Source organism: Chlorocebus sabaeus, chromosome 9 (genome assembly GCF_047675955.1).
Source record: "Chlorocebus sabaeus isolate Y175 chromosome 9, mChlSab1.0.hap1, whole genome shotgun sequence".
In the NCBI taxonomy this organism is placed as follows: Eukaryota; Metazoa; Chordata; class Mammalia; order Primates; family Cercopithecidae; genus Chlorocebus; species Chlorocebus sabaeus.
In genome coordinates this window covers 91,567,489-91,594,676 of record NC_132912.1, presented here as the reverse complement: position 1 = coordinate 91,594,676, position 27,188 = coordinate 91,567,489, and the positions used below count along the sequence as shown (strand labels likewise).

At 37.3% G+C, this 27,188-nt stretch overlaps 1 protein-coding gene across 1 annotated transcript in view; it reads right to left on the bottom strand.

Moving 5' to 3' along the window:
- LIPK (lipase family member K) overlaps positions 1-25,798 on the bottom strand; it is a 40,828-nt gene extending 15,030 nt beyond the window's left edge. Inside the window, exons 1-7 of the mRNA XM_007963477.3 lie at positions 25,727-25,798; positions 14,930-15,045; positions 12,667-12,784; positions 8,735-8,933; positions 7,634-7,743; positions 6,265-6,401; positions 794-940 (exon numbers count right to left, since the gene is read on the bottom strand). Of these exons, the coding sequence (XP_007961668.3) occupies positions 794-940; positions 6,265-6,401; positions 7,634-7,743; positions 8,735-8,933; positions 12,667-12,784; positions 14,930-15,034 (816 nt within the window). The 5' untranslated portion in view covers positions 15,035-15,045; positions 25,727-25,798. The remainder of the gene's footprint in view (positions 1-793; positions 941-6,264; positions 6,402-7,633; positions 7,744-8,734; positions 8,934-12,666; positions 12,785-14,929; positions 15,046-25,726) is intronic.
- Between the last annotated feature and the right edge of the window lie 1,390 nt (positions 25,799-27,188).

The window sequence follows — 27,188 nt, the reverse complement described above, 5'->3', positions numbered from 1 at the left end:
TCCACTGTACATTGAGAAAGTGAGAGAGGAATGTAGAAAGGCAGTGGCTAAGACATGTTTTGCATAAAAAGTCTTTTATAAATCTTTCTTGAAAGCAAGAAAAATTTTAAGCAGTGCTTTCCACTGACTGGAAGATTAGACTCTGGGCAGAAGTCTGTGAGAGAGGCGGAGACCAACTTCAGCCTGATCCTACCTCTGGTTTCAAACACATCTCCTCTCTTTCCCTCCTCCCTACCCCAACTCCTTGGGTCATCATGGAAAATATCTCAGTTAAGTTAGACATTACTTGACAAGAACCCTGACACTGATCCCTCTCAGTACCCCTTGAACAATAAATTTGTAGCTGTTGTTGAAGAACCATCCCTCCTTTTATCCCTTTGGGTTAAGGAAGTAAGTGGTCCACAAAATAACTTTCCAAATAAACTGTGAAAGTGGAAAATTGGTAAAAATAAAAATACAAATGTCTGGACTCATCCCCTGATATTCTACTTCAGTGGATATGACAGAAGGCTCAAGCACAGCAAGATAAATATCAAACCCATTGCCTTTATCTAAGTGAAGGATGTTTCAGGTAAGAAGAGATGAGAATTGTTGGCAGTAAAGCTTTCTTCTCAAATTCTCCTGTGAAAGCAAGTGGACTCTCAACCCTCACTGGAAGCCATGAATGTACTGATGACATTCCAAAAGCAAAAAGGAAACCTTGAATTGCGGTTGCCATATACTCCAGAATGAACTTTTATCACCTCTGTGCAACAAAACAAATGTTTTCCCAGATGCAATTACTTACACTTACCATATTTAAGTTTTGCGGATCAAATCCACTCAGAGTAAATAGGAAGTTGCTGCAAATACGACGGAATAGCTTCCGACTGCACACTTTGGTGGCAATGAATTTGTCAAACAATGTATGAGGGTGGAACATTTTGTCACCAAACAACACCTACAAGATAATTTAAAACACCATCAAATCTTATAGACGTGGATATCAAAAGTGGAGAAATAGGTAGTTCAAAGAAGGACTGCACAGTATTAGGTGACATCTGCTCAGTGTTGGTCCTTAGTGAAATCATGAGGCTTGTTATTAGGTTTGTAATCCTTCCAATGCACCTCTTAATGGCTTTTCCCGAAAACCCTTAATTGGGGTGTTTTTAAGAATGCCCCTTGAGAAACTAGTTCCCACAGGAAATTTGTAAGGCTTTGGAGTGAGGCATACATGTGTTTCATTCTGGATTCAAACACATTCTATACCTTAGGAGAGTTTTAAATTTCTATTATTATAAATTTTCTCATCTATAAAGTGGAAAAATGTTCTTATAGGCAGGGCTGTTGTAAAGTTAGTAGGTCATGTTTAAAAGACAATTAGTGCAGTTCCTAGCATCTAGTACACATGAAAATATTATTTAATTAAAATATAAATTAATATAATTATTATTACTGTCATAATTAGTGACTCATACAGACTTGAGCCATTCCTTCTGGAATCCTTTAACGAATTCTTTCTATAGACAAAAGCTTAACCCACATAAATGAATCTTTACTAGTGGAATTTCAGGCAGTATTGCCAGTGAGTTCCTTTGCTTCACAGCTACTAGTTTTATAGTCTTAGCATAATAAACTAGATATAAAGTTAAAAAGATTTTTTAGTTCTTAAAACTTTGGAAACACCCATTTACAGTAAAAATAAACACACATTTCTTCTGGAATTCTTTATTAACCAGATATTACAACTAAAGAACAGTAATAACTAGCATTTATTCACTTAAAATCTAATTCACTTTAAGATCTTATACTATATCTAGAAAACTAGATCAAGTAAATTCCTACTGATCATAGCTTATTAAATTCTGAGTTTAAAAATGATTGTCTTATATAGGCAGATATAATCTTTATTTAATGGAATATTTGATATTCCATGGAATATTAATGGAATATATGAAGTACCAAGATTTCATACTCCGCTTCATGCCCAGGAGAGGAAGAGATGGATAGAGGCAGGGAAAGAGGAAGGGAAGGAGGGAGAGGGAGAGAAGATGGAGGAGGAAGAAGAGGAGGAAGAAGAAAAAGGGAAGGGAAAGGAAGGACAACAATATATTAAACTACTTCAAACCACACTTCTCAATTCTTTAGGTCTGAAAAGTAATAATAAGCCTTATACATATTATCTAATTGATTCCAGACTCTTCTTCATTTTATCACAATCACTAGGACACTTAGATAATACCCTAGATAATTAATTTAACTTGCCAAATTGTAATTCTTCCTGTGTAAATGTCCCCATAATAATTTAATAATAGTAGCAGCATACACTCATAAAAGGAGCGTATCTTTTAAAATAATGTTGACATTTACTTCATGTTTTCAAGTGTGACAATTTAAATAGATTGTCAAATGAATAAATAAAGTAAAAGGCAGGATCTGACTTTAACCAGTAAACAAATTTATTTTTATTTATCAATAACTTAGTCATCCATGCTTGGCAAAACAAATCCATGTGAAAGAAAATAGCCAGTTCATAAAAGTAATCAACAATGAAAATGCAGTGTTAAGAAACAGGTGACATCTACCGTCATGGATTCTTGATCCTCTGTTCTGAAACCTGGAGTTGGCTTTCCCAAATACGGAGTAAATTAGCAGGACATTCTCTGACTCCACTCTACCTCAATATCCCGTGACTCAGCAAAATGACTATACATTTACCCAAAGGTGAATAATTTCTCCTTTACCCTAACCTAAAAGAGAGGATATTAATGAGGCCAACCAGTAGGAGAGCACCCATGTATAGAGTAGCAAACATGCCAACTTGTAGATGTAATTCCAAGTTGGCTCTGGAGGAGGCATGTTTGTCACATAACAGCAGGGAGCCAGTCTCCTTCTAGTGGCTCTTTTGGTATGTGTGAGAATTAGAAAAGGCACCTCTCTTTATGACAACATGGCCCCATGCCAGGGCACATGGCTTGCTAAGCAGAACATGGGCTCGATTCAGCCCTCAACAGCCCACTGAGCTGGTCACCCTTGTTCACTAGCTTCTTCAGGTTGGCACTGAAAAAGTGGAAAAACTACCACATATAAAAAAGACCATTGGTTGGGTTGCCTGGTCACATCTGGGTTCAAATTCTGGTTCTGCCATCCATTAGCTGGGCGACTTGGGACAGGCTGCTTAGCCTCTCTGAGCCTCAAGTTCTTCTTTTAAGAAATGGAGACAGTACTAACAATCTTTAATGTCGTAGAGACATGTCAAAAGCAAAGGATCAAAGCAATCTATAAGTCAGAAGGAAAGTAGAATGACAAGAACACAAAGGCATAAATGTCCAGGGGCAAAATGGGATGTGAGGAAGGGGAAATGGATGAATGAATTTCTCAACTTGACAGACTCTACTCATTCTATCAATGTGAAAATTGAGGCTCAGCATGGTTAAACAACTTGTCCAAGGTTACAACTGGCAGGAGGCGGAGGCAGAATGTGAACCCAGTTTTGTCTGACTTAAATCTTTATCCTCTATACTCAATTCAATTCAACTCTCATGAATTGAGTTGAATGTAATAGAAATGGAGCAATTGAAAATACTGGCAGCATCAATGAAAAAGGAAGTGCTAATCAGAGAGAGAAAAAAGGTTGTCTCAGTCCAGAAGCTCCCATATAAAAGGAACCCTTTCACCAAGCATGCCTGCGAGCATCTGGCTGATGGGAGAGGAGAGGAGAAAGAAAGCCCCTTCCTCAAAAAGTCAAAAACATACCTAAACGTTGTCTGTCATTTCATTGTCATATCTTATAGATTATTTTTTGTTGCACAACTCTTGTTCCAATCCCCAGTATCTATCAACTGATGTGTTAACAATAACTCCATCATTATTCTCCTAATCTTTCACCCTTCTTGATGTCCTTTACCCCCATCTGCTTACATTTGGTTCCCAGGGAAATCTTTCTAAAAAGGGGCATTACGCATGTCATTCCTCTGTGCAAATATTTCCATGCTCCCCAATTACCTATAGAATACATTCCAAACTCATTAATTTGGCACTCAAATCCCTTTATAATCTGCCTCTACATTTCCAACATGATTTCTCATACTCTCCTTTACTAATACTAATATAAAACTCCAGTAAAGTGAGTTATGTGTGGTTTTCCATGACCTGAGCTTCACCACTTCAGTGTTGCTCATGTTTCCCTCTTGCTTTGGAAAGCCTTTCTATACCACACTCTATATTGAAATGTTATCCTTAAGTGCACACTAAAATGCCATCTTATCCAAAAAGTCTGTTGTGATTCCAACAGCTAGAAGTATTTTTGCTTTTCTCTGAGTTTACCTAGCAAAGTTTTTGCTCTATCATTATAATACTGGAATTTCTACTAGGAATTAGTAGGTCATATGTGGCAGTTCTTCTGTTGGTACTATAGTTACTCTATTGGAGTTATAATTTAGAAAGGGCTGAGAATGACATTTTCCAGCTGCATCCATGTCCCTACAGAAAACCAAACACCACACGTTCTCACTCATAGGTGGGAATTGAACAATGAGAACAATTGGACAGAGGAAGGGGAACATCACACACCAGGGCCTGTTGTGGGGTTTGGGGAGCGGGGAGGGATAGCATTAGGAGACATACCTAATGTAAATGATGAGTTAATGGGTGCAGCATACCAACATGGCACATGTATACATATGTAACAAACCTGCACGTTGTGCATATGTACCCTAGAACTTAAAGTATAATAAAAAATAAATAAATAAAACAATAATTTTGAAAGGGCAATCTTTCTAAAATTACAAATTTGATCAAGCCACTTTTCTATTTAATATTCTTCAATGGCCTCCCATCATTAACAGAACAAAGTCTAAACTCCTAGACATGACACTGCTTTCTTCCATTGTCTCCTAATACCTCCTTAGTTGAATCCCATTCTACTCTCACATACACCCTAGTTTTTACTCATACCAATGAGCTGAAAAGTTTCCTTGTAGACATAGCTGTTTCCTAATGCCAGGGCCTTGAAATAGTAGCTCCTAGATATCTTTTGGCTGAATTAACTTGTACACCACATCCTACACACGTCAGGGAATGCGGTAAGTTTAAAGACAGCTGTGCAAATGAAGAGGAATGGAAAGATCCCACTGTCCTAAAATATCTCTTAATTGTGTGGGAATACTGAAATAATTTAGCAAACAGTCTGACATTGTTTACTTAATAGCAGGAGCAGGCCAGAGTGAAGTCTCAATGGTATAAAAGGCCCAGGTACCAACAGGCAATGTAAGCATGCTTTGTTATTTTCAGTTGTTTTTTCTGCTACCCATCTTTCTGGGATGTATAGATAGGCACTTCAATCACCATAGACTAATTTGCTTAACTCTCAACAGGAATCTTCTGTAAATCTTTGGGCTTCTATCAGAATTGTTTCACTTTCATCTGCTTTCATTGAAATCACTGAACTGTACAATCACCACTATGGGAGTTATTACCATGGGAGAAGCCCATGTTAAAATACAAGAAGAAAACACACCAACCCATGCAATGCAATTCACCTGGACTAGATAAATGATCAGATTAGTTAGCTGTCAACTAGAGGAGATCAGGGGGCCCAGAGTTTTGCCTGGGTTTTCGGAATTGTCAAAATGACAGCCTGTAAAGTGTCAGGAAATGAAACAAGGTTGGGCATTTAGTGATGGAGGAGGGTACGTTCTATAAAACTAATGATAGCCAAAACAATTGTTAACATTTATTAAAGGTTTACAGTATGCAAGACATTGTTTTAAAGGATATGCTGTATTAATTCACGTCGTCCTCATGGTAGCCCTATGAGTGAGAAGTATTATTATCCCCACGTTACAGATGAAGAGCACGTAAGGTCTTGACCAGATTTACCCAGCTCGCAAATCATACAAATGAGATTCAAACCCACACCATCTGATTCCATGCTGTGAACTCAACCACTACTGCCCCTAAAAAATTAGGGATCACCAGAAAAATTTAATCCGCTAAATTCAACAAACCAATCAATCAAATAAGCTCTCTCTATCTGTAGTTGAGGAATGAGACAGGAGACATGTTTCTAGACATAGTTGAAGAAAGTAGGGTAGATTAACAACAGGGGGAGTTCCCTGAACTCTGCTAATAAGATTGCGTACATCATCAGTGAACTTACATGGATTATCTTGAATACCTATTATTTTCTCAGAAGTTTGTAAAATGTCATTGGTTTTCTGTTGACATCAGTGGAAATAAAGCTACTTTTAGTTATTTCAGATTAAAACTTGGGAAGTCACATACCTTGACTACTTGCCTGGAAAGAGTTGTTAGTTTCTTCATAGGACTTCGGGTATATTTCAGTGTGACAACTGGAGCCAGTGCAAAAAATATCTTAATCCTTTTAGCCAGTTCTGGGTTTGTAGAAAATGCTATAAAAGCTGAAATGGAAGAAGACACTAGTTCATAGTTTTCACATAATTATTTGTTCATTGTAAGTTGTAGTAAATGTAGCCATATTAAAAACAAAACAAAAAACAACATAGAATTATTACCATTTGTAGAGAAGAATTTCTTAATTTCTCAAGAGTGGAATTGGCTAATTCAGAATAAAGTGTTTCCTGTCCCTGGGGAGTGCAAGGAGAGAGGGTTCAAATATCTACTGTGGGGCATGTCTAGGTAAACTCCAAAGCCCATTCCAGCTTGACGATAGTCCTGGTATCAGACAAAACTGGGCTGTAAATTTGGCTTCCTATTTATTTCCTATTTCCTACTTCCTATTTACTTCCCTGTGTGAGTCTCGGTTTTCTCAGTCTGTAAGTGTGAATGGTAAAATCCTTATAGGATGATTTTTATAAAAGTCAAATGTATGTAAGTTATATGCATTTGACCTTTATAACCTTTGTGTCTGTAATCTTTATTAAATATATGAAATGTAAGATGTTACTTGGGAATATCACCATTAGAACAGATTCCTCAATTCAACCATTTGTGGAGCACGGATGATAGTGGTTTCAGATGTTTGCAGTTTCCGATGAGAGAATGTATGTAAGATGTGTGATACAGTACAGGTATGTACAGACCTGCTTTACACCAGAATCCTGATTATAATTAAGATATAGAAAACAGACTGATGGAAATCCTGTTGGTAGTGTTAAGGCCTCTAGCCAAAGGGAGAACAGTAAGGGGACAAATAGGCCTCATAACACTGCCAACATAGCCCTACCCACATCTGGCCTACTCCAATGCCTCCCTGGCAACTAAAAGTCATACTGATTGTAGCATATAATCGCTGAGTTTTGTAATCTCTGCTTTCTTTCTAGTGTCCCTCACTAGACTGTGGGTTCTTCAAGGAAAGAATGAATACCATATTTATCTCTACTTCCTCAGCATGTAACAGTGTCTGACAAATGTTTGTTGGGCGCACAAATGAATATATGAATAATTCTCCCTCTTCCAGGCTTATCTATCAACCTCCAAATTTAGTATTGAGGGAAAATTCCCTATGGTCATTCTTATTTTATTTACTCTTCAGAAATTAGCCACAGGAAATGGTTTCCCAAGTCAAGCCCTCAAGCTAGAGATTGCACAGACAGAAGAAATACTGACCCCCTTCCATGAATATGCAAGAAGAGCCCCTGACATTCTCTGATCTCATCTGCCCCAAACACACCTATGGTGGTGCCTTGTGAGTGACCCACGTAGTAGAGTCGCTTCTGTCCTGTTTTCTCTATGATAAAACTGATTGTGGCTGGAAGGTCATATTTAGCCATCTCATCCAAACTATCAAAAAGAAAGAATAACAAATTAGAAAAGTCATCTCATTGTTAGGCCTAGAACATTTAAACACATTCAGTGAAAACATAAATACTTTGATTTTGTTACATATAGACTAGTGTCAATATATGATATTAGGCATCTATGCAACTTTAAAGGGTGCAACACCTTGATTGCAAGTCAACATTTTTAAGAAACTGAAATCAGAAAAATTTGATTTGTCGAGGCCTACTGATGCTTTTCTTGCAAGGCTAGTCATATTCACTTAATTCTATAACAGGTTTACCAAGCTCCTCTGAAAAGAGGAATTACCTGGAATGCTTATCTAAAAGAATAATAAAGCAAACAGATTTGCAGACCTCAGCCGACTGACTGAATCAGAATTTCCTGGGAAGAGACCCAGTAATCCGCATATTTAACAATGACCTCAGTTACTTCTGATCCTGTATATAGTTTAATAAATACTTACCTAGGGAATTTTCTAGTCATTTGCAAGGGTGCAATGGATTATGGTTATAGAATTAGGAAACGCCAGTGCTTTCCAGAAAGAAGGCTGGCAATGAAGCCAAGGAACACGGGGTTTTCATGACCTCCAAGGCATGGTTCTTAGCTCCTATGCCAGTGCATGGGTTTGCTCCTGTAACCAGGTAGGCATAGCTTCTGAAGCAGACAGCAACCCCTGGCGCTGCTGCTGGCAACACTGTTGCTTAGCCATTCTGTAATCAGGCTTTCTTCTTACTTCCCTTAGAACATACATACACACACTCACCCACACACAGATACCAGGAAGGAGGCAGGAATTCTAAAACAGTCATGCAATAATAATGACAGTTCTTTAGAGCCTGTGAAGAAAGTCTGGGTAGAGAAAGAAAGGTTTGTTTCCTTCTTGTGGATTCCACTGGGTGCATTTGGACACAAAAAGGGCAAGAATCACTAGGTGTTCATACATATACATGAGCAGAGTACACACTGTATTTGTTAATAGGTTTCTCCTTACCTGAAGGCCCAGTATTCTGGTGATTCGGGCGACAATTTAAGGTGTTTTCTGGACCAAGTGTTTCCTCGGCTGTTCCCCAACCACACATCATAGCCACTATCTGCCAGAAGGAAAGCCAGGCTGTTGTTGGGCAGGTTGCAAATCCAGTTACTGGCAGATGCAATTAAGCCATGCTGCAAATACACAGCAGGCTTTGGAGCTGCAAAACACAGGCAACAAGAATTTCATGTCTGAACTTCCTCAGTGCCTACAAGAAAAATCTCATTCCTGAATTTCTGTAGTATAGAGGAGAGGTTAAGAGGTAAAATCTGATGCCAGGCAAATCTCGGATCTAGTCCCTTCTGAGCTACTTACTTGGGTAAGTTATTTAAGTTCTCTCGGTCTTATTTTCTCATTTGTAAAGGGTTATATATAATGTATTGCATTATTTACGTGTGGAAGTTAGATTGCCCTAGTTCAAAATCCATTCTGATATGCATGAACTCCTTTGTGCCTCAGTTAACCTATCTGTATAATGGGAAATAATAACAAATGCTATCTCCTCGTGTATTTATAAGAATTCATTGAGAACTTAAACATATAAAAGGCCATCTGGCACAGTAAATATTAGCTCTATTACTGTTATTTATATTAATAGCATTATATTTTTCAAGACTCATCTGATTAAAAATTTAAATTTTTTTCAAAATAATAAAAAATAATAAAAATGCCATTTGTTGAATGCTCACTGAATGTCAAGCACTATGCTAATTTTTATAGGCACTGCTTCATTTCATTTGAATTGTTAGAAAGCAGAAAACAAGGATATAAGTAGAACTTTATAGTTTAAAATTGTTAATATGATACAAAAATCCTATTCCCTCTGTCAAATAGGGACATTTTAACTAAGAAAGAGAAAGGAAAAAGAAGGAAGTGAGAAAGTGTTGCAAAAGAGAGAAGAGAGGGAAGAAGTGATTAGGCTTTTCCTCTGCTTTATAAATGGTTTGTGATGCTGTGTTGGTATCTCAGGACCCTACCTCAGGTCACTTTTGGAGCTAGAGTGGCTTCCTGAGAGTAAGTTGTACTCTCAGAGAGCCTTCAGCCACCAGGACCAAGGAACTAAGAGTCTATGTCCATTTTTCCACCTTTTGGAATAGAGGGAAAGAAGAGGTGTTACTGACTTTGCCAAAGTTAAGTACCATGAAATAGTTAAGTATCATCAGGCCTCTGTGATCTGAGTCTGAGACAGATCCAGGGATCTCAGATTAGAGAGACAGTTTCTCATGGTACAGCTTTTTGTCTCATGCATTTTGGGAACTGTGATAGAAATGACAAGAGAAAAGCTTGGAGAGTATTAAAAGTTCTCTCGAGTATTTACGAAATTATTTGTAATTATGGAGTTATTTTGGGAAATGATTGGCTCTGTAAAGCCAGCAACACCATTATATCTTCCACTCTTTAAAAATCTAGTTTTTCTTTAAATAAGTAGTCTTTCTGATATTGAGAAGTTTTGTTATTCGACCTGCCAAAGTATAAAATGAACTAAGAAGAGAGAGAAGAAAACAAAAGCAAATAGTTTCTGGAGAATGAAATGCTCACTTTTTTCCACCTATGGGTAGCCACCTGCATTGTAGGGAGCTAGAATTGACCCTTTAATGAAGTTTAAGCACAGAACTGATAGGAATGAATAGGGTCTTTTTTTGCAGAGATTCCTGAGGATACCTGAGGCTCTATTTTAGAAAAAAACAACAAAAAAAATAGAATTGGTTTTTTAATTGGAGGCAAGGGCAAGTGGTGTACTCTAGGCAGTAAACTATCCCTCTAGGCTGAGAGCTAGGGCTGAGCGTCAGGTGGGTCTCCAGTTGCCCATGCTCCCCTGCACAGCTGCCTCCCCAGCAGGATGTGGGGCAGCCACAGGAAGGGTAAGCTGAGAAGTGCTGCTGTGGACATTCACTTGGGCAGGACATCAGAGGACTCAGATACCAGCTTCCCAATACTGGTCTCAGTCTTCTTCACAACTACGGCCCTGCAGGAGCTGGTGCGGCTGAAAGAGCCAGAGCCCCCGCCAAAGCCAAAGCTGGACTGAAAGGAGTCCAGGCCATAGCTGAGGCCAGAGCTTGTGAGGCCGAGCCCAGTCCACCGGGTTAGCCACTGCTGGTACTCCTATGGATACACCTGCTTTGCGTCCCAGACTCCAGCGGGCTCTCCTTGCCCTCCAGCAGCTTCCTGTAGGTGGCGCTCTCGATGCTCAAGGCCAGCTTGACATTCATCAGCTCCAGGTTCCGGTGAAGCTACGGCGCCCGGTCCTGTTTGATCCGTTGCAGAGCGGCCTCCAGCTCTGCAGGCTCAGCGTTGAGTCCTTAAGGGCAAACTCCCCACGCTGCTCCGCATTCTCTGGCCTTTGAGGCCTTCAGTCTCATCCTGGAATCGGCTGATGTTTCGGTTCCTCTGGAAGATCCTCTTCTTGCGATACAGCTCATTCTCAGCCTTCCCAGCCAGGGCCTGCAGTTCCTCATACTCGATCTGGTGGTGCATGCTGTCAGACTTGGCCCAGCTGCGGCTGGTGATCTCCTGGTACTGGGCGGATACCTCGAGATGATGCCGTCCATGTCCAGGACTCGGCTATTGTCCATGGACAGGCCCACAGATGTGACCGAGATCTGGGACTGCAGCTCACGGATCTTCTATTCTCCTGGGGCAGCCCTTCTAGGCGAGACTACTTGTTCTGCGTTGTTGATGTAAGCTTTATCCACATCCTTCTTGATGAGGAAAATTCATTCTCCATCTCTGTATGCTTGTTGATCTCATCCTGGTACTTTTGAAGTCCTCCACCAGCCCCTGCATGTTGCCAAGCTCCACGTCCAGCTTCAGCATCTGGTCCCATGTGTCCAGCTGCCGCAGAAGGTGGTTGATGCAGCTCTCCATGTTGTCCACGTTGATCCCAGCTGACTTCTGCTGCTGTAGGCTCCGCATGGTCTCCAGCATCTTGATCTGCTGCTCCAGGAACCACACTTTGTCAATGAAGGAGGCAAAGTTGTTCAGGGTCTTGATCTGCTGCTTCTCCTGGGTGTTCACAGCATGGATGTTGGGATCCACCACCAGTTTTAGGGAACTCAGCAGACTCCAGGTCACAATGATAACTGTGATGCCTCCCATACCACCAGCCCCAGCATAGACCTCACCCAGACCCATACTGGTGTCCAGGCCACCCAGAAAGCTGCTGCCCACCTGAAAGAAGCTCAAGGAACTGATACAAGCACTGGGTATGCTCCTGTACCAACAGCTGCTGAAGGCGGACTTCTAGGTCTCCCTGATGGACATGGTGGAGGCTGGAGTGAAGGCAGGTAGGCTCAACTAGATGGTGATTTGACAAGCTGGGAAGCTGTTGCTAGGTGGGAGCTAATAGGGTAATATTTACTTTAAACCATGAAATCACACAGACTTGGGTCCAGAACTGACTACAGATAGTTTGATACCAGTGAGAAGACATCGTAGTAGTTGAAGACATTATGTCCAAACCTGGGTTTGAATGATTACTGAAGCGAAGGTTTTCAGACTAGAGAGAAATTTAGAAGGCAAAATTGATAGATGGCAATGTTAGGTTGCATGTAGAAGGTGAGGGAGAAGGTGGTATCAAGAATAACCCCCTAGTTTTCTGATTTTCAAAACAGGACAGTGGTATCACTAGGGTAAGAATACGATGTGTTTGGTGTTTGCTTGGTAGGAAGACAAAGTCATGAAGAGAAGGAGTGACCAAATAAACAGTGTATATAAAAGTGACTGAAAACTTCAAAGTTACACTAATTAAACAGAGGTGGAGGGTGATGATTTTTCTCCTCTAATGGAAAGGACAGCTAAGGATTTCAGAACAGAAACTGCTTGACTTCTCCCAGGACATCTAAGTACCTCTGCTTTAAGTATTATTTTTCCTTTCATAACAAAATAAATAATACCTGTCCTCCCTGGGCATCCTCTTCCATGTGGAATCCTATAAATTCCAAGGATATAACCATCTTTTGTTGTAACATCATACTCTTCATAAGGATAACCCCAGTAAGAAATAATCTGGCTCTAAAAAGAGGAAAGGAAATATATACCTTCATTTTATAATCTCTTAATTTTTACACATGCATTACAATATAGTACTTTGTTTGTTTGTTTGTTTGTTTGAGATGGGTCTCACTTTGTTCCCCAGGCTGGAGTGCAGTGGTGTGATCTCGGCTTACTGCAGCCTTCGCCTCCTGGTCTCAAGTGATCCTCCCACCTCAGTCTTCCAAGTACCTGGAAGTACAGGCACCTGCCCCAATGCCCAGCTAAATTTTTTGTATGTTTTTATAGAGACAGGGTTTCACCATGTTGCCCAGGCTGGTCTTGAACTCCTAAATTCAAGGCGTTCATTCCCCTGCCTTGGCCTCCCAAAGTGCTAGGATTATAGGTGTGAGCCTCCATGCCTGGCCACAATGTAGTACCTTAAATTGCACCTACTGCTTATCACTCTATGTGCTGTGACAGCATGTAATATTCCTATGAGTATAATTTAAAAGGGATTTCTAGGAGTTACATAAAGAGGCATAGGTAAGTCTGGGTGGGGTGACCCTACATTCTTGTTTGCTCAGGACACTTTCCGGTTTTGCCTGTTGGCCTGGTATTATTAAAGCACCCTAGTTTGTTTTGATGAAAAATTATATGGTCATCTAATGAGGGAAACCACAGGGAATTGTGGAGTACCCTGTGGCTAATAACAAGTGAACTATTACCAAACAGACTTAAAAGAAGAGGGAGGAAGCAGTTACCGGAAGCCAAAAGGAGAAAGTCAAGCTGAGATAACCAAATTGAGGAAGACAGCTTGTCTAAGTTGACTTCACAGGGAGGAAGCCAGGGCAATAAAAAATCAAACCTTACTGGCCTGTTTCTTTCCATCTTCTGCTCACAATGTCCATTGGCTGAATTGAACTGAAAACCAAAAGACAAGGTCGCTTGTTGACCTGTCCTTACAGTTCAGCCTCTTGGCAGAGAGAAAGGTGTTAAAGAGCAAAGAGTGAGCCTAGAGGGGTCAGAGAAGATACCCCACCCACAGATATACAAAGAAGAGGAGAACTAGTGATTATTGGTTATCTTCTGCATAGAGGTTTACATTCCTTGTCTCATTAACCTTATAAGAGGTCTCTGAGATAGAATTATACCATTTACAGTTGAGAAAACTGACATTCAGGTAGATTAACAATTTGTCCGAGATTATATACTAGGAAGAGATAAAAATAAGATTAATGCTAAAGTAAGTTTAACTCCAAAGCTTATGCCTTTATCAAAGGATTATGCATTTTCCCAAGTCAGACACAGAGATGCATGTATAAATTATGGGCTACATAGAGCAGTGGCGAAGAGCCCAGGCTCTGGAGACAGACTGTGACATTGTGAGGATTATATGTAATACGTGTAGAACAATGCCTAACACAAGTGCTTTATAGATGATTGTTCTTATTATCATTATAGAAGGATTAAAAGCTAAAAATCACTTATACTAGAGAGAGAAAAATTATGTGAGTTCAACAGTGTGGTATGAGATCAAGGGTACTTGCCTGATACTTTGGAGAGAGAAACAAGAAGAGATACTAATGAAAAAAAACTTTGGCAGTTTCATTATTTTTATGGTTCTAATACAACTTGCGTATGGTACAGGAAATCAATTGTGCACCGTTTTATAGGAAAATGGAGTATATTATCAGAATGAATTCTGTAGTAGATATTTGTCATTTGGCCTTTTTTTCTTTGCTTAACACTATTCCATTCCTCTTCTGATATGAATTCCTGAATGTCAAAACACTTTGGTAATAAACAAAAGAAACCAACACTGGCTTATTAAACCAAAAAAGTGCATTGGGATAGTTCACAAAATCAAAGAAACTTCTCTATGAAAAACTGCATGGAAAACTCAAAGATACTCTATAGAGATCATCTGTATTGAGTCATGAACCTTCTCTTTAGGAAGCCACCACTGGATAGTAGTTCAAACTAGGAGATGGAATATTACTGCCCCAACTTGGGTCAGATCTTTGAATTCTTAGATTAGTTAGCCATATAAAGAAACAGAAGAGGAAGCACAGATTTAGTCACTGGAGGAATTGTTGAAAACTGAGAAGGCACCCCAGTTGTATTTCAAATGCTGAAATATGAATAATTCCTCATTTTAGCATTTTTTCTTAATAAATGACTTACAATATTCATATTAGCTTCAGGGTTTGCGTTGTTTCCTTTCTTATCATAACCATACATAGATCCAAGAGGAAGCATCCAGCATGCTGCTACTAAAAGCTGCCACATTTGGGATCTGCCTGGGAAAGGAAATTTAATATATTTGTCATCAAAGATAAATTCTATGAAGTGAAATTTGGTGTAATCTTTTTATAACACTGCTGTGAGAGAGAGCAGAAACATACTTCTAGGCTGTGCTTTAACCAGTAGAATACTGAATTATACAACATTCATTCCATGAAAAATCTAAAATGACTTTTTAGTAAGAAAAGAAAAGATAGAAGGAAAGAAGAAAGGAGGGAATGAATGGAAAGGAACAGAGAAAACAATCAATCAAGTTTCCAGTAGATAACTGGACAAAAGAGGGAATAGATAATTTGTAGAAAAGAAATATAATGGCCAATAAATTAATCAAAGCACATTTAGTATCTCTAGTTATTAGATAGATTGGTACTTTTTTCTGATGGTGGAGTTAGTCATTGGCAAAACTTTTATGAAAAAGGTTTGTTAACATGTCTTATAAATTTAAAAGTATTCATAACCTTCACTCAGTAATTTTGTTTTCAGGAATCTATCTAAAAGAAAAATGATGTATATATAAACACTCGGTATAAAATTATTTCTTATTGTATATATTAAGACAGTAAAATTTCCCAAAGTAAGAGACTGGTGACCTAAATTATGGGTGAGAAAAATGGAATTATTCAGTCATTAATATTATGCTTATGTGTGATATGTGAAAATTCCTGCTACATAATACATACGGAAAAACAGAATTCAAACTGTGCATATATTTTGAGATCAATGATGACACGAACCATAATAGGAAAAAAAAGCCTAAACATCAAATTTTAATTATAGTTATATGATTATTTTCTCATTTTTAAAGTGTTTTTCACACTTTCTAAATTTTCTGTATCCAGTATTACTTTATCATAAGACAGACATTATTATTTAAACTTTTTTAAAAATTGTGAACATTGTAGAGAGAAAAAGATTATGAGTATTTCTTATTTGTCTTCGAAACTACTTAAGTTTAAAGCAAAAAACAACTTTGCAAAAACAACCAAGGGGAACTTTATTCAAGAGGGCTTCCTTTTACAGTTACTTATAAAATACAGATCTTCAAATTATTTTAGAAAATACACCCTCCCTGCTAATCTGTTTTTTTACTGTATAGTAATATAATATATTGACATCTAAATTAACACAGATTAATATAGCTTAATTCTGGTGCAACTCTATGGCAGCAACAATAATATCACCTTCAGAAGCAATAATTATTGCTATTACAACTATGTATTGAGCACCTATTCTGTACCAAATAATGTGCCAGACATACATTATTTCATTTTATTCTTAAAATAATTCTAAAAGATAGGAAATATTGGACTGGGCATGGTGGCTCATGCCTGTAATCCCAGCACTTTGGAAGGCTGAGGCAGGCTGATCACTTCAGTCCAGGAATATGAGACCAGCCTGGGAAATATGGAAAACCCTGTTTCTAAAAAATATACAAAAAATTAGCCAGGCATGGTGACATGCACCTGTAGTCCCAGCTACTCATGGGGCTGAGGTAAGAGGATCACCTGGGCCCAGGAGGTTGAGGCTCCAGTGAGCTGTCATAGCATCACCACTGCATGCCAGCCTGGGTGACAGAGTGAAACCCTGTCAGAAAGAAAGGAAGAAAGAGAGAGAAAGAGAAAGAGAGAAAGAAAAGAAAAGAAAAGAAGAAAAGAGAGAGATTGAGAAAGAAAGAAAGAAAGAAAGAAAGAAAGAAAGAAAGAAAGAAAGAAAGAAAGAAAGAAAGAGAGAAAGAAAGAAAAGAAAGAAAGAAAAGAGAGAGAAAGAAAGAAAAGAAAAGAAAGAAAAGGTTGGGAAATATTGTCCCCATTTTATTTAAAATAAAACTGGGTCTTACAGAAGTCAAGTAATTTGCCCAACATCAAACAGATGGTCATGGAGGCAGAATCTGAACTCAGGGTGCCTGACTCTTGGAAATGCACACGAAGACTATCTTTTAACCACTCAGTCCATTCAGGCTGGTTTTATGGGGACCCTCTGGCTTCTGTGTGTCTAATTAGTGTTTTTCTAAGTATGGCCCATAGACCACAGGCATCATAATCATCATGAAAAACACTGAAGACTCTTAGACCTCACACTGAAAACTCTTAGACCTCACCACTGCCCAGCTGAAGAAGAATCTATTGTGGGGTGCCCAGGAATCTGCATTTTAAACCATCATTACGAGTGGTTCACACACATTCTAAAGTTTAAAAAACAGCCAGACTGGTTGGATTCTTTCAAAAGAGAAACTTTGTCATTTTCATTTCTGTTTCTCTGAGACCTAGCATGGAGGTTTTTATAAATGCCAATAAAATGGATAGATGAAGGAGTAAATGAATACGTTATTTAATTTTTTTTTTTTCCCCCTGAGACTGAGTTTCACTCTTGTTGCCCAGACTGGAGTATAATGGCGCGACCTTGACTCACTGCAACATCCGCCTCCTGGGTTCAAGGGATTCTCCTGCCCCAGTCTCCGGAATAGCTGGGGTTACAGGCGCGAGCCGCCACACCTAATTTTTTGTATTTTTGGTAGAGACGGGGTTTCACCATTTTGGTCAGGCTGGTCTCGCACTCCTTACTCCTGGTGTTCCACCCGCCTCAGCTTCCCAAAGCGCTGGGATTACAGGAGTGGGCCACCGCGCCTGGCCATGTTATTTAATCTTAATGACTACGCCAAATTGACTCACTATTTTATATTACATATTGCTTCACTGGTTTGATTTTATTCCACTTCATCATTCCTCACCGAGAGTAAGCTTTGAATGTTGATCAGGTCCTTACCTTGGGATTATATTTTATGGCAAAGTAGTAGCGAAATGTGTAAAATTTGGTCTCCTCTCTCAAGGCTTTGACAGTTTACATGCTCTCATTTCTGCTGAGTGGTTGGCATTTTGAGGCCTCTGAATCACAATCACCGGTAAATAAACCTGGGGCCCTTGTGCTGGAGCAGATCCAGCTCTCTTCCAAAATGGCTAAACCTGTGGGTGTTCTAATGTTGCAGGGGAAGAGGGCTGTGAGCTAGCACAATGTGCTCCTTATAGAAAGAGCTGGGATCCAGCCCCAAGGGATGGCACAAGGATATACTAGCCATGACAGATTGCCTTTTGTAACCATGACATACAGCCCATCAGCTTCCTTTGTTTCACTCCCCTGTGTTATATGGATCTGGATATAGAAGGATGACACACCCCAGCAAGAGGAGTCTCTATGTGTTCCATTTAGGAAGGAGTGTCAAGTCCAATCTAAACAGCCTGTCTTCCAGCACCTCTTATGAGGGGTGTTCTTACCTGCTTTGCCTATCCAAGCCTTATAGTAGTAACTATAATTGTTGGGTAAGGGTGCTTGAGTCAGGAACCTCTCTTAATAATACTGAGTTTTTTAATTTATTTGACCTGTTTCTGTGACAGCTCCCTGATGAGTATTGCCTTCACATGTGTCCCACATCGACATTCTGCTGGTTCATATATCCTTATATTCTATATAATATCATATATCCTTATATCCTGGTTCACATATCCTTATATGCATTAGCATACTAGACTAAGAAATATAAAGATATTAGACTAAGAAATACAAGGATATTAGACTAAGAAATATAAGGATATTAGACTAAGGATATGCTAATGCATATAAGGATTTTAGAGTAAGAAAAAAGCAGACATGATAAATTCCAGGGGATTCTCAGTTTGTAAAGATGAGACCCTTGGTTGCAAGTACTCAGATTAAATCACAATAGATTATATTTATTGTATATTTTATTATAAATGTAATCTATAATAGATTATATTGATTTATCACTCTAAATCCACTTTTCACATTGCTGTCTTACAAAACATGACTCCCATAAAATGCTATTTGTATAAAGAGGCCATGGGTAAATATATGTTAAACTATATATGTGTGTGTACATATTATATATCCCTTGGAGACTCATAGACTCTCTCTGTGTGTGTGTGTGTGTGTGTGTGCATAAAACTTGCTTGGATATCAGACTACACACACACATACAGGCACATGTATGCGGATAGACTTATATAAATGCTATAAACATCACTTATTTGGAGAGCCTTAGTTTATAATTAAGGTTTGCTATAGTCCTGCAATCAAGACTCTATTTAACTTTATTTAATCTACTTTTCTGCGGTCTTTTTTAAAACTTTTATTTTGGATTCAGGGATAGATGTGCAGGTTTGTTATATACATAAACTTGTGTCATGGAGGTTTTTGCACAGATTATTTCATCACCCAGGTACAAAGCCTAGTACCAAATAGTTATTTTTTCTGATCCTCTTCCTCCTCCCACCCTCCACCCTCAAGTAGGCCCCAAGGTCTGTTGTTCCTCTCTTTGTGTCCATGAGTTATTAAATGCTGATTTAATATTTCTTTCTTTATTTACTATACCAAAAAAATCTATATAATGAAGGAAAGGCTAAAATAAGTGCGCAAAAATTGGAAATTTCTCCTTCAAAAGTTTCTTCAGGCAGATGCTCTGCATGACTGTGTAGACAGCTGCTAGTTTTACTCAAATTTGGTTGGAATTTGGTTGGGAAAAGGTACATTACTTGCAAGACCCTCTTCCCATGCTCAAAAATCTCGCTTCTCCAATAGTTGCTTTTTGTCCGCTCCCCGCCCCCAACCCCTCTAGCTACTGCAGTCAGTAGGAAATATGAGACTTTCAAGAGAATGTTGCCTTGACGCATGTTTGATTTTATATTGGGTTCATATATTGTACATCAAATGCATGTTGATTATATGTAGGCAGTTCTCACAAGTAATGCATTTTGCACTGACAAATACCTTGATGGTGAAATCAAGTATAGCAATTTCTCAACATAAGAATATCAGAAGGAATAGAGACCTTAATTCCATTTTTCTTATTGCCCCGTAATAGGAACTATCAGGCTCATCAAGCAAACACTTAACAACAACTTATGGCAATGGTTGGAAAGCATTCTTAACCAGTCCCCACCCTAATTCTTCACTATATTCGTAAATGGAGGTGAGAATTGGCCAGAGTGTTCAGGTACAAAGACCCCACAGAAAACTCTAAGCTCTAAGTTTGGAAAACTCTTACGTTTAGAAAATGCAAAGAGGTCAGTTTCTACAGATGAATTTCAGTTTGATCAATGGTAAAATAAAGCTAATGATGAATCCCTGAAAGCTTTGTGGAGAATTCTGAGTTAAAATTCTAACTCTATCCTTCAGGAGATATGGCAGCCATGAGAATGCAGCTATCAGAACTTCAACTGTGGGGAGCAAAACTGGCTATGAGCCACAGCTCCTGTGTCTCAACTCCATCACTAGCTTCCCAATGAAGCCACACATTGTAGACATTTCCTAACTATTGGCTATCATTGTTTTATTATTAGTTGTGTGATTGCTAGGCAATTAAACGTCTCCGAAACTTAATTTTCTTATCTGTATAGTGATATAACAACACCTACATGTATAACAACACCTACATGTAGGGTTGACTTAAGATGATAAAGATGTGATAAATAAGATGATAAATAATGTCTATAAAACATCTAACAATGCTTGACTCTTAGTAAATGGTAGCTATTGCTATCACATGTCTTCTATTTCTGTGATTATTTCAGTTGTATGTGTTGGTTCTCCAACTAGTTCGTAAGCTTCTTATGGGCAAGAACCACATATTATACTTTATGTTATAAATACAAATGCTTCATATTTATAACTTTTTAAATCTTTTATGTCTGTAGTGTTGTTTATACTGAATATGGCACAATTATTTCAATTGACTTATGAAAAATAACAACATATTTTGTACCAACACTTCTCAAATAGAATAAGAGCAGTCAAGAATTTCTGTTTACTTGTTAATTCTACTAATAATTTTCATTCTTGACTGTATAGAGTACTTTGCCTATTTAATCTATAATTTATATACCATGGACTGAGCATCTATATGCTTAATCATTATTTTTCCACCGCTAGCAAATGTAAATGTCAGTTTAGAATTTGAACAATATCTGTTTTATTCAATTTCTTTTCACTGAGTCTTACTCCCCTTATGAAAATATTTTCAAAGTATTAATAGAGGTTAGAAAGTTTGGGAACAGTGTAACTCATTGGAAGATTACAAGAGAGGAACAATTTTGTCTTAACAAATTTGAGTGACAAAGTAAAAAATAGGATAGGGCCCAGAAAAGTGAAAATAGAAAATATCTTGTATATGTAGGTTACCTGGTAAACAAATAAAAGACACAAAACAAAGCTGATGTCAACATACACAATAAAATGTAAGCAAAATGTGTGACATTCTCACAGCCCAAGGAAGATGTGACAAATGGGATTAAAATTTACATACATATATAATTTTCTAAAGTGTATATATATATAAAATTTTCATCCTATATTATATTTGGCTTCCCTCTATATATACACATATATATACATCTCTCTATATATATAATTTTCTAAATAATATGTATGTATATGTATAGAAGGAAACCAAGAATAATATTAGTGAAGGACATGAAACCATATCTTGCCTGTCATCAGTTATGGCATACATTTTTTATTTCATCTTTTCTTGATTAATGAGCTTAGAAAGATACGGAAAAGAAATGTGGGAATGGAGAATGTATGGGAGGAAGAAAATGATTATATAATAGATCATTATTTGGACAAAAGAATAAAAGGTCCATGTTTACAATGAATCAATATTATGATCTTAAGCAGGCTAAACAAAAAACTGAAAGAACCAAATTCAGTTTTTTGAAACTGAAGGATCTTTTTCTTCAGGAGAGGGATCTTTCTGTATAAGATTGCTTTAATTCTTGTTATTTGTAATACAAATTAAAAACATGTTTTCAATTACAAGAGGATTTTAAAATAAACTATGATGTATTAATTTAATCTTGTAGATAAATCCATTAAATTATTTTTAAAGACTATATAATAACATGAAAACATACTCATAACATGATTTTAAATTGAGGAAAAAGTTATTGGGCAAAAGAATTGTATATGCCAATAGTCTATAAAGTATACAATAATTTTCAAGAAATACACAGGCACATATGTAGTTTTAAAAGAATGAAATTCTAGATCTTTGACTCTCATCTATACTCTTTTGTAATACTAATTTTGCCTGAGAATTTCTGGTTTGAAGCAGGTTCTCCTTTTCTAACTTTGCAAAGGAAAAGCCCAACCCTCTCCTTTCCTGAATCTTACAATGTGAAGTGTTCCAGACTGAGACTCCCTAACAAGGGAATAATTGACAATATTGACATTAGTATTGGGAAAGGAACGACTTTAATAAAAGAGCAATCCCTTTCCAAGGGCATTTAACCTCTGCAAGTCAGTTTCCAATACTTTGCTTTGAAAAAAAAAGTAGAAAAAGAATGCACTTGAGTGGTTAGTAGATAGGTCATAAAAAATAATTTTTATGTCTTGGCTGGAAACCATAATTCTCAGCAGACTAACACAGGAACGAAAATCCAAACACTGCATGTCCTCAGTCATAGGTGAGAGTTGAACAATGAGAACACAGGGAGGGGAGCATCACACACCGGGGCCTGTCGGGGGCTGGGGGACAAGGAGAGGGATAGCATTAGGAGAAATATCTAATGTAGATTACGGGTTGATGGGTGCAGCAAACCACCATGGCACATGTATACCTGTGTAACAAACCTGCACGTACTGCATATGTGTCCCAGAACTTAAAGTACAATAAAAATAATAATAATTTTTGTTGATGCATCACTATGTGATTTGTGACACAGAGCTTCATAAAGAGCTCAAAAAATTGTGGCATTATGTAAACATGGTTTCTCAGCACTACTCACATCTATTCAAAAAATGAAAAAGAATTGATGATGAATTTTGTTTCACTCTGTCAATAAATAATAATCATCAATGGATGCAGAAATTAAAAGGAAAATATATATTTACATCATTAAGAAAAGCATTGCCAATCCAGTTTTACTCCTAATGCTTAATCATTTTTCATTAAACTTTTAATGTGTTATGATCCTTTGGAAAATTATATACAAATAAAAATTAAAACAACACATCATTAAAAACTTTTTAAAAAATGCAACCTTATGGTCACAGGAAATGAAAACAATTTAAGTTTTAATGTATATGGGCCTTTTAGTTGCAGAGAATAATCTACTGATCAATAAAAAAATAATAACACAAATATGTTATATTAAAATATATTTGTAAGAATATGTAAAACATCTGTAGAAATGACTGGAATGAGAATATGAATAGAAGGAGAAAAACAAAAGATGTAAAACTTCAAATTCATTAAATAAGGGGATTTTTAAACGGATGATATTAGGCATCAAATCATTATTCTATAGGATGTGTTTTGAAAATTGTGTAACAATTTAATTTTAAACTATTAATATTTACAATGTGCCATAAAGTGCATCTTTAGCAACAATTTAAAACTATGACACAAATTTTATATGCCAACCTAAAAATTTGCAGTCACTTACAGAGTTTTGCAAACTTTGGGGCTATAGAAGCCAAAATAATATTTAAGTAACTGTTATATATTTTTAAATTTTTATTGCTTTTAAACTTCTAAAACAAATTTTTTTTAAAAAAAAGGGTCTTCAAAAGACTAGAAAAATTACCCCAAAATGAAAATACTTGTATTTGGTCACTGGGAATAAACATTTTCCCTCTTCCACTAATTTGCTTATAGGTTATATATTTTCCTTGATGAATTTATTAGCTTGAATTATACTTATAATAATAGCAAAGGTTATGACATTTATAAATAATTAGGTATAAATTTAAACTCAATGACCTCTGAGTAAATGTCCTAGATGTATTCTTAGGGGCAAAGTTCAGAAGTTTTAGTACTTCCATCTTGTAATAATCATTTCAGCAGTATCCCACAGTTTTTGTTTATTAAAATATTCTTGGCAGCCATACAAATGACCGGGTTTGTCAGAAGACTGTTGTTTATCAATTAGAATGTTTTGTCATTGGCCACATTTTTCCGTTTTATCTAACATTTTAAGTCTAAAAACCCAATGGGTGTTCACAAAGATTTAGGATCTGTCTTGCTCCTACCTCAGCATCCTTCATAAAGCTCTAATACTTTTAACCTCTTACCAAAACACAGTAACTCACAACTATTAGTGGTCAGGTTTGTCAGAAACTAGATTTAAATTGCGTCCCAGTTTTCCCCCACCCACAGGGTGAAAGACAATGAATCAGGAAGAGTGAGGAGACTATTAACAAGTGAATGAAAGGAAATCTTTACACAACAGGATATCCAGTCCTAAAAATTGTAGATTTGAGAATTAAACACCTAGCACATTTGAATCAGGAAAAAGGACTAGGCAACTTTGATGGAATTTTCAAATAGGTTAAGACGCCAGTAGCTCCGTGCTCTAAGCCTAGAGGCAAGCAGAAAAGAACAAGAGTCTTAGGATGAATGGGAAATAAAATGCCAAGGCAGAAAAAAAATGAATAACAAACATATTTAAAGAGCATTGTATTTCACATGTCTTCTATAATATGAAGGACAAAGCACTTGTCCTGACTGGCAAAATAGGCTCTGAACAATTGTCGCTTCAAATTGAAGGTAACAATTAAATAAAATAAACCACAAAGGAAAAGCAGTGAAGGAAATAATTTTTCCCTCAATGTCCTTACAAAATAAAGGAGAGACAGGATAGGCCTGCAAAGGAATATGAAATCAAGTCATATTAGAGTAAAATGGCACTTTAACTTCACATTGTTATTCCAAAATTCAGCTCCATACTCTCATATTTACAGTCTGAAGTGCTAAGTGTGCCAAGGTGCTACATATTTGAGTTGGTTTCTGTTTTCAGACATGAAGAAAGCCTGGTAAAACCTGCTTTCTTATTTCTAGAAAAAGAAAATAAAGGATAACTCTTTTGTAAAAACAAACAAAAAATAATAACAGTTTGGCTTTGACACATAGAATTAAATAATAATGATTTAATATCTCTATGTCTAGAGGGGATATTAGTCCATCCAATTGACTCCTCTTCATCTTTCTAGCTTCCAATCAGGTCTGCAATTAAGAGGGTGACAGGAGCATGTTACTCTTAAATATCGTCTACATTAATGTGAACCACATTTTCACTCCTAACCCAGTAAAGCTATTTATTACAAAGCAGCAGAAAAACAGAATGGTGTGTCCTCCACAAATGATTAATTTCATAAGCAGTAGTGTCACTCTTGACCGTCACTTTACTTCATATTCCCCTGCAGATGACCGTGAATATTCATAAAAAAGAATATTCATACTCAAGGCCATTGGAATGAGAACATTAAGAGCTTTCTAAAAAATGATAAATGATTTTGAAAACATTATCCAAACATTATTTCCCACCCCCTAGATGCAAGACTCAAAAGAGAGGTTCATAAAAAGTATCTATTGCTAGATTTTTTCCAGGTGTAGGCTTGTGATACCTCCTCTCACTGAGATTCAAATATGGTGATGTCTGCTTTCTAAATGCTATAGCTTTCTGAAAGGGAAAACTTGTCATAACATGCCTAGAAGACTTTCCATCTGAAGTTGTCACATTATACTCTTGCTGTGTCTTGCTTAACCTGATAGAATCAAAATCCAATATTCATCATCAACATGTAAAGTTCTGTCCCTCTGAAGGTTTCCCGTGTCTCACTAATATACTATGATCCAGGCTCTGCAAATAGATGAAAAGCCATTACCTGATCCAACTCTTTGGAGGTCTGTCTTCAAGTCCTGGGAGCTTCAGGTGCATTCCAGATTCTTCTAGAGGCAACTGTCAGTGGAACATGCTGTGTTCTAAACAGCTCAGAAGATGTCGCAACTAGAAATTTCTCAACTGGAAGCAGATTAATCATGGTTTCAAATATGACAGATGCTACTAAGTTAACCTTGTCAGGTGAGTTCTTAGCCAGTGATGAAAAAGAGTGTGATTGAGACTAAAATTCTCACTCCTGCCAAGCCAATCCTCGTGTTCCATGCCTCAAGGGTCAGATGAATTGGAAGATTCTCAGCAGAATGTGACACTCTCTCCTTAGAAAATAGTAGACTCTCTACTTAGACTCTCTACTTAGAAAATAATTTCCACCAAGGGTGGATGAAGTGACCCCAGTCATATGAGCATCTCTATAAAATGCCACATCCTCCTGCCTCATCCAGCTGCAACACTTCTAATGCTACCACATTCCCAGTTATTGCTTTGGCTTTTCTAAATTTCTTTTACCTTGGTATGTAAATTGGGCATTAGAATTGGCAGGAAATAGTATATCCAATTCTTTCAAGATCTCTAGCTAGCTAAAGGCAAATAAACACAAACAAAACAGGCTTTAATTTTTTTTTTCTACTCTCATACCAATCTCTTTCTTGCCATGTAAGCAGTCTTGTGTCTGCACTCCATGAAAGTTTGAAATCAGATAATCTAGAATTTCAGACTGCATACAGTTCTATTTTCAGTAGAGGGCCTTTATATTATGGAAAATTACAAGGGTAATTACCAGTCCAGTTTGGGTAAATTACAACAACCATATTTCTAAAATGATCTCAAAACTAATATTTTACATGCTTCAAAGTCATGTAAAATATGACTTTGAAGAGTAAGAGTATTCCTGAATTAGTTCCTGAATGTTCATCATTGGTTCAGACATGTCTATGTACACTCGGAGTGTAGGAAAGAATTGCAGACACACTTGTATCAGAACATGAATTTTAGTCAGGCAGGACTTAGTGGCATGAGGTTAGTTTAAATACCTTCAAGTTTCTTTGGATTGTTGTCAGTTGCTAATTAGATTCCATTAGAGTCAGTTTGATTGGAAATTGTAGTTGGAGTTGGCTTTGCTTCCGTTACTATAATAGTTTCAACCACTTAATTAAAATTATTTACAGATTTACTTGATTTATTGGAAAAGTTTGATATTCCTATATTTTTAATGTATAATCCCACTTACAATGTAGTACATTCTACTGGCATGCCATTTGTGTCTCTGAAATAAAACGTAACAACTGGAAAGATAGTTCATGTGTTGGCAATATACAGACTGCTGGAATCTAGTCTATGCTAGCAAATACAGACATTTCCATACTAGAAAACACAGATATTCTTGGGGGAGAAAAAAAGAAAAAAAGATGGAATTTTCAACTATTACATAGTTGATCTTGAACTATTTT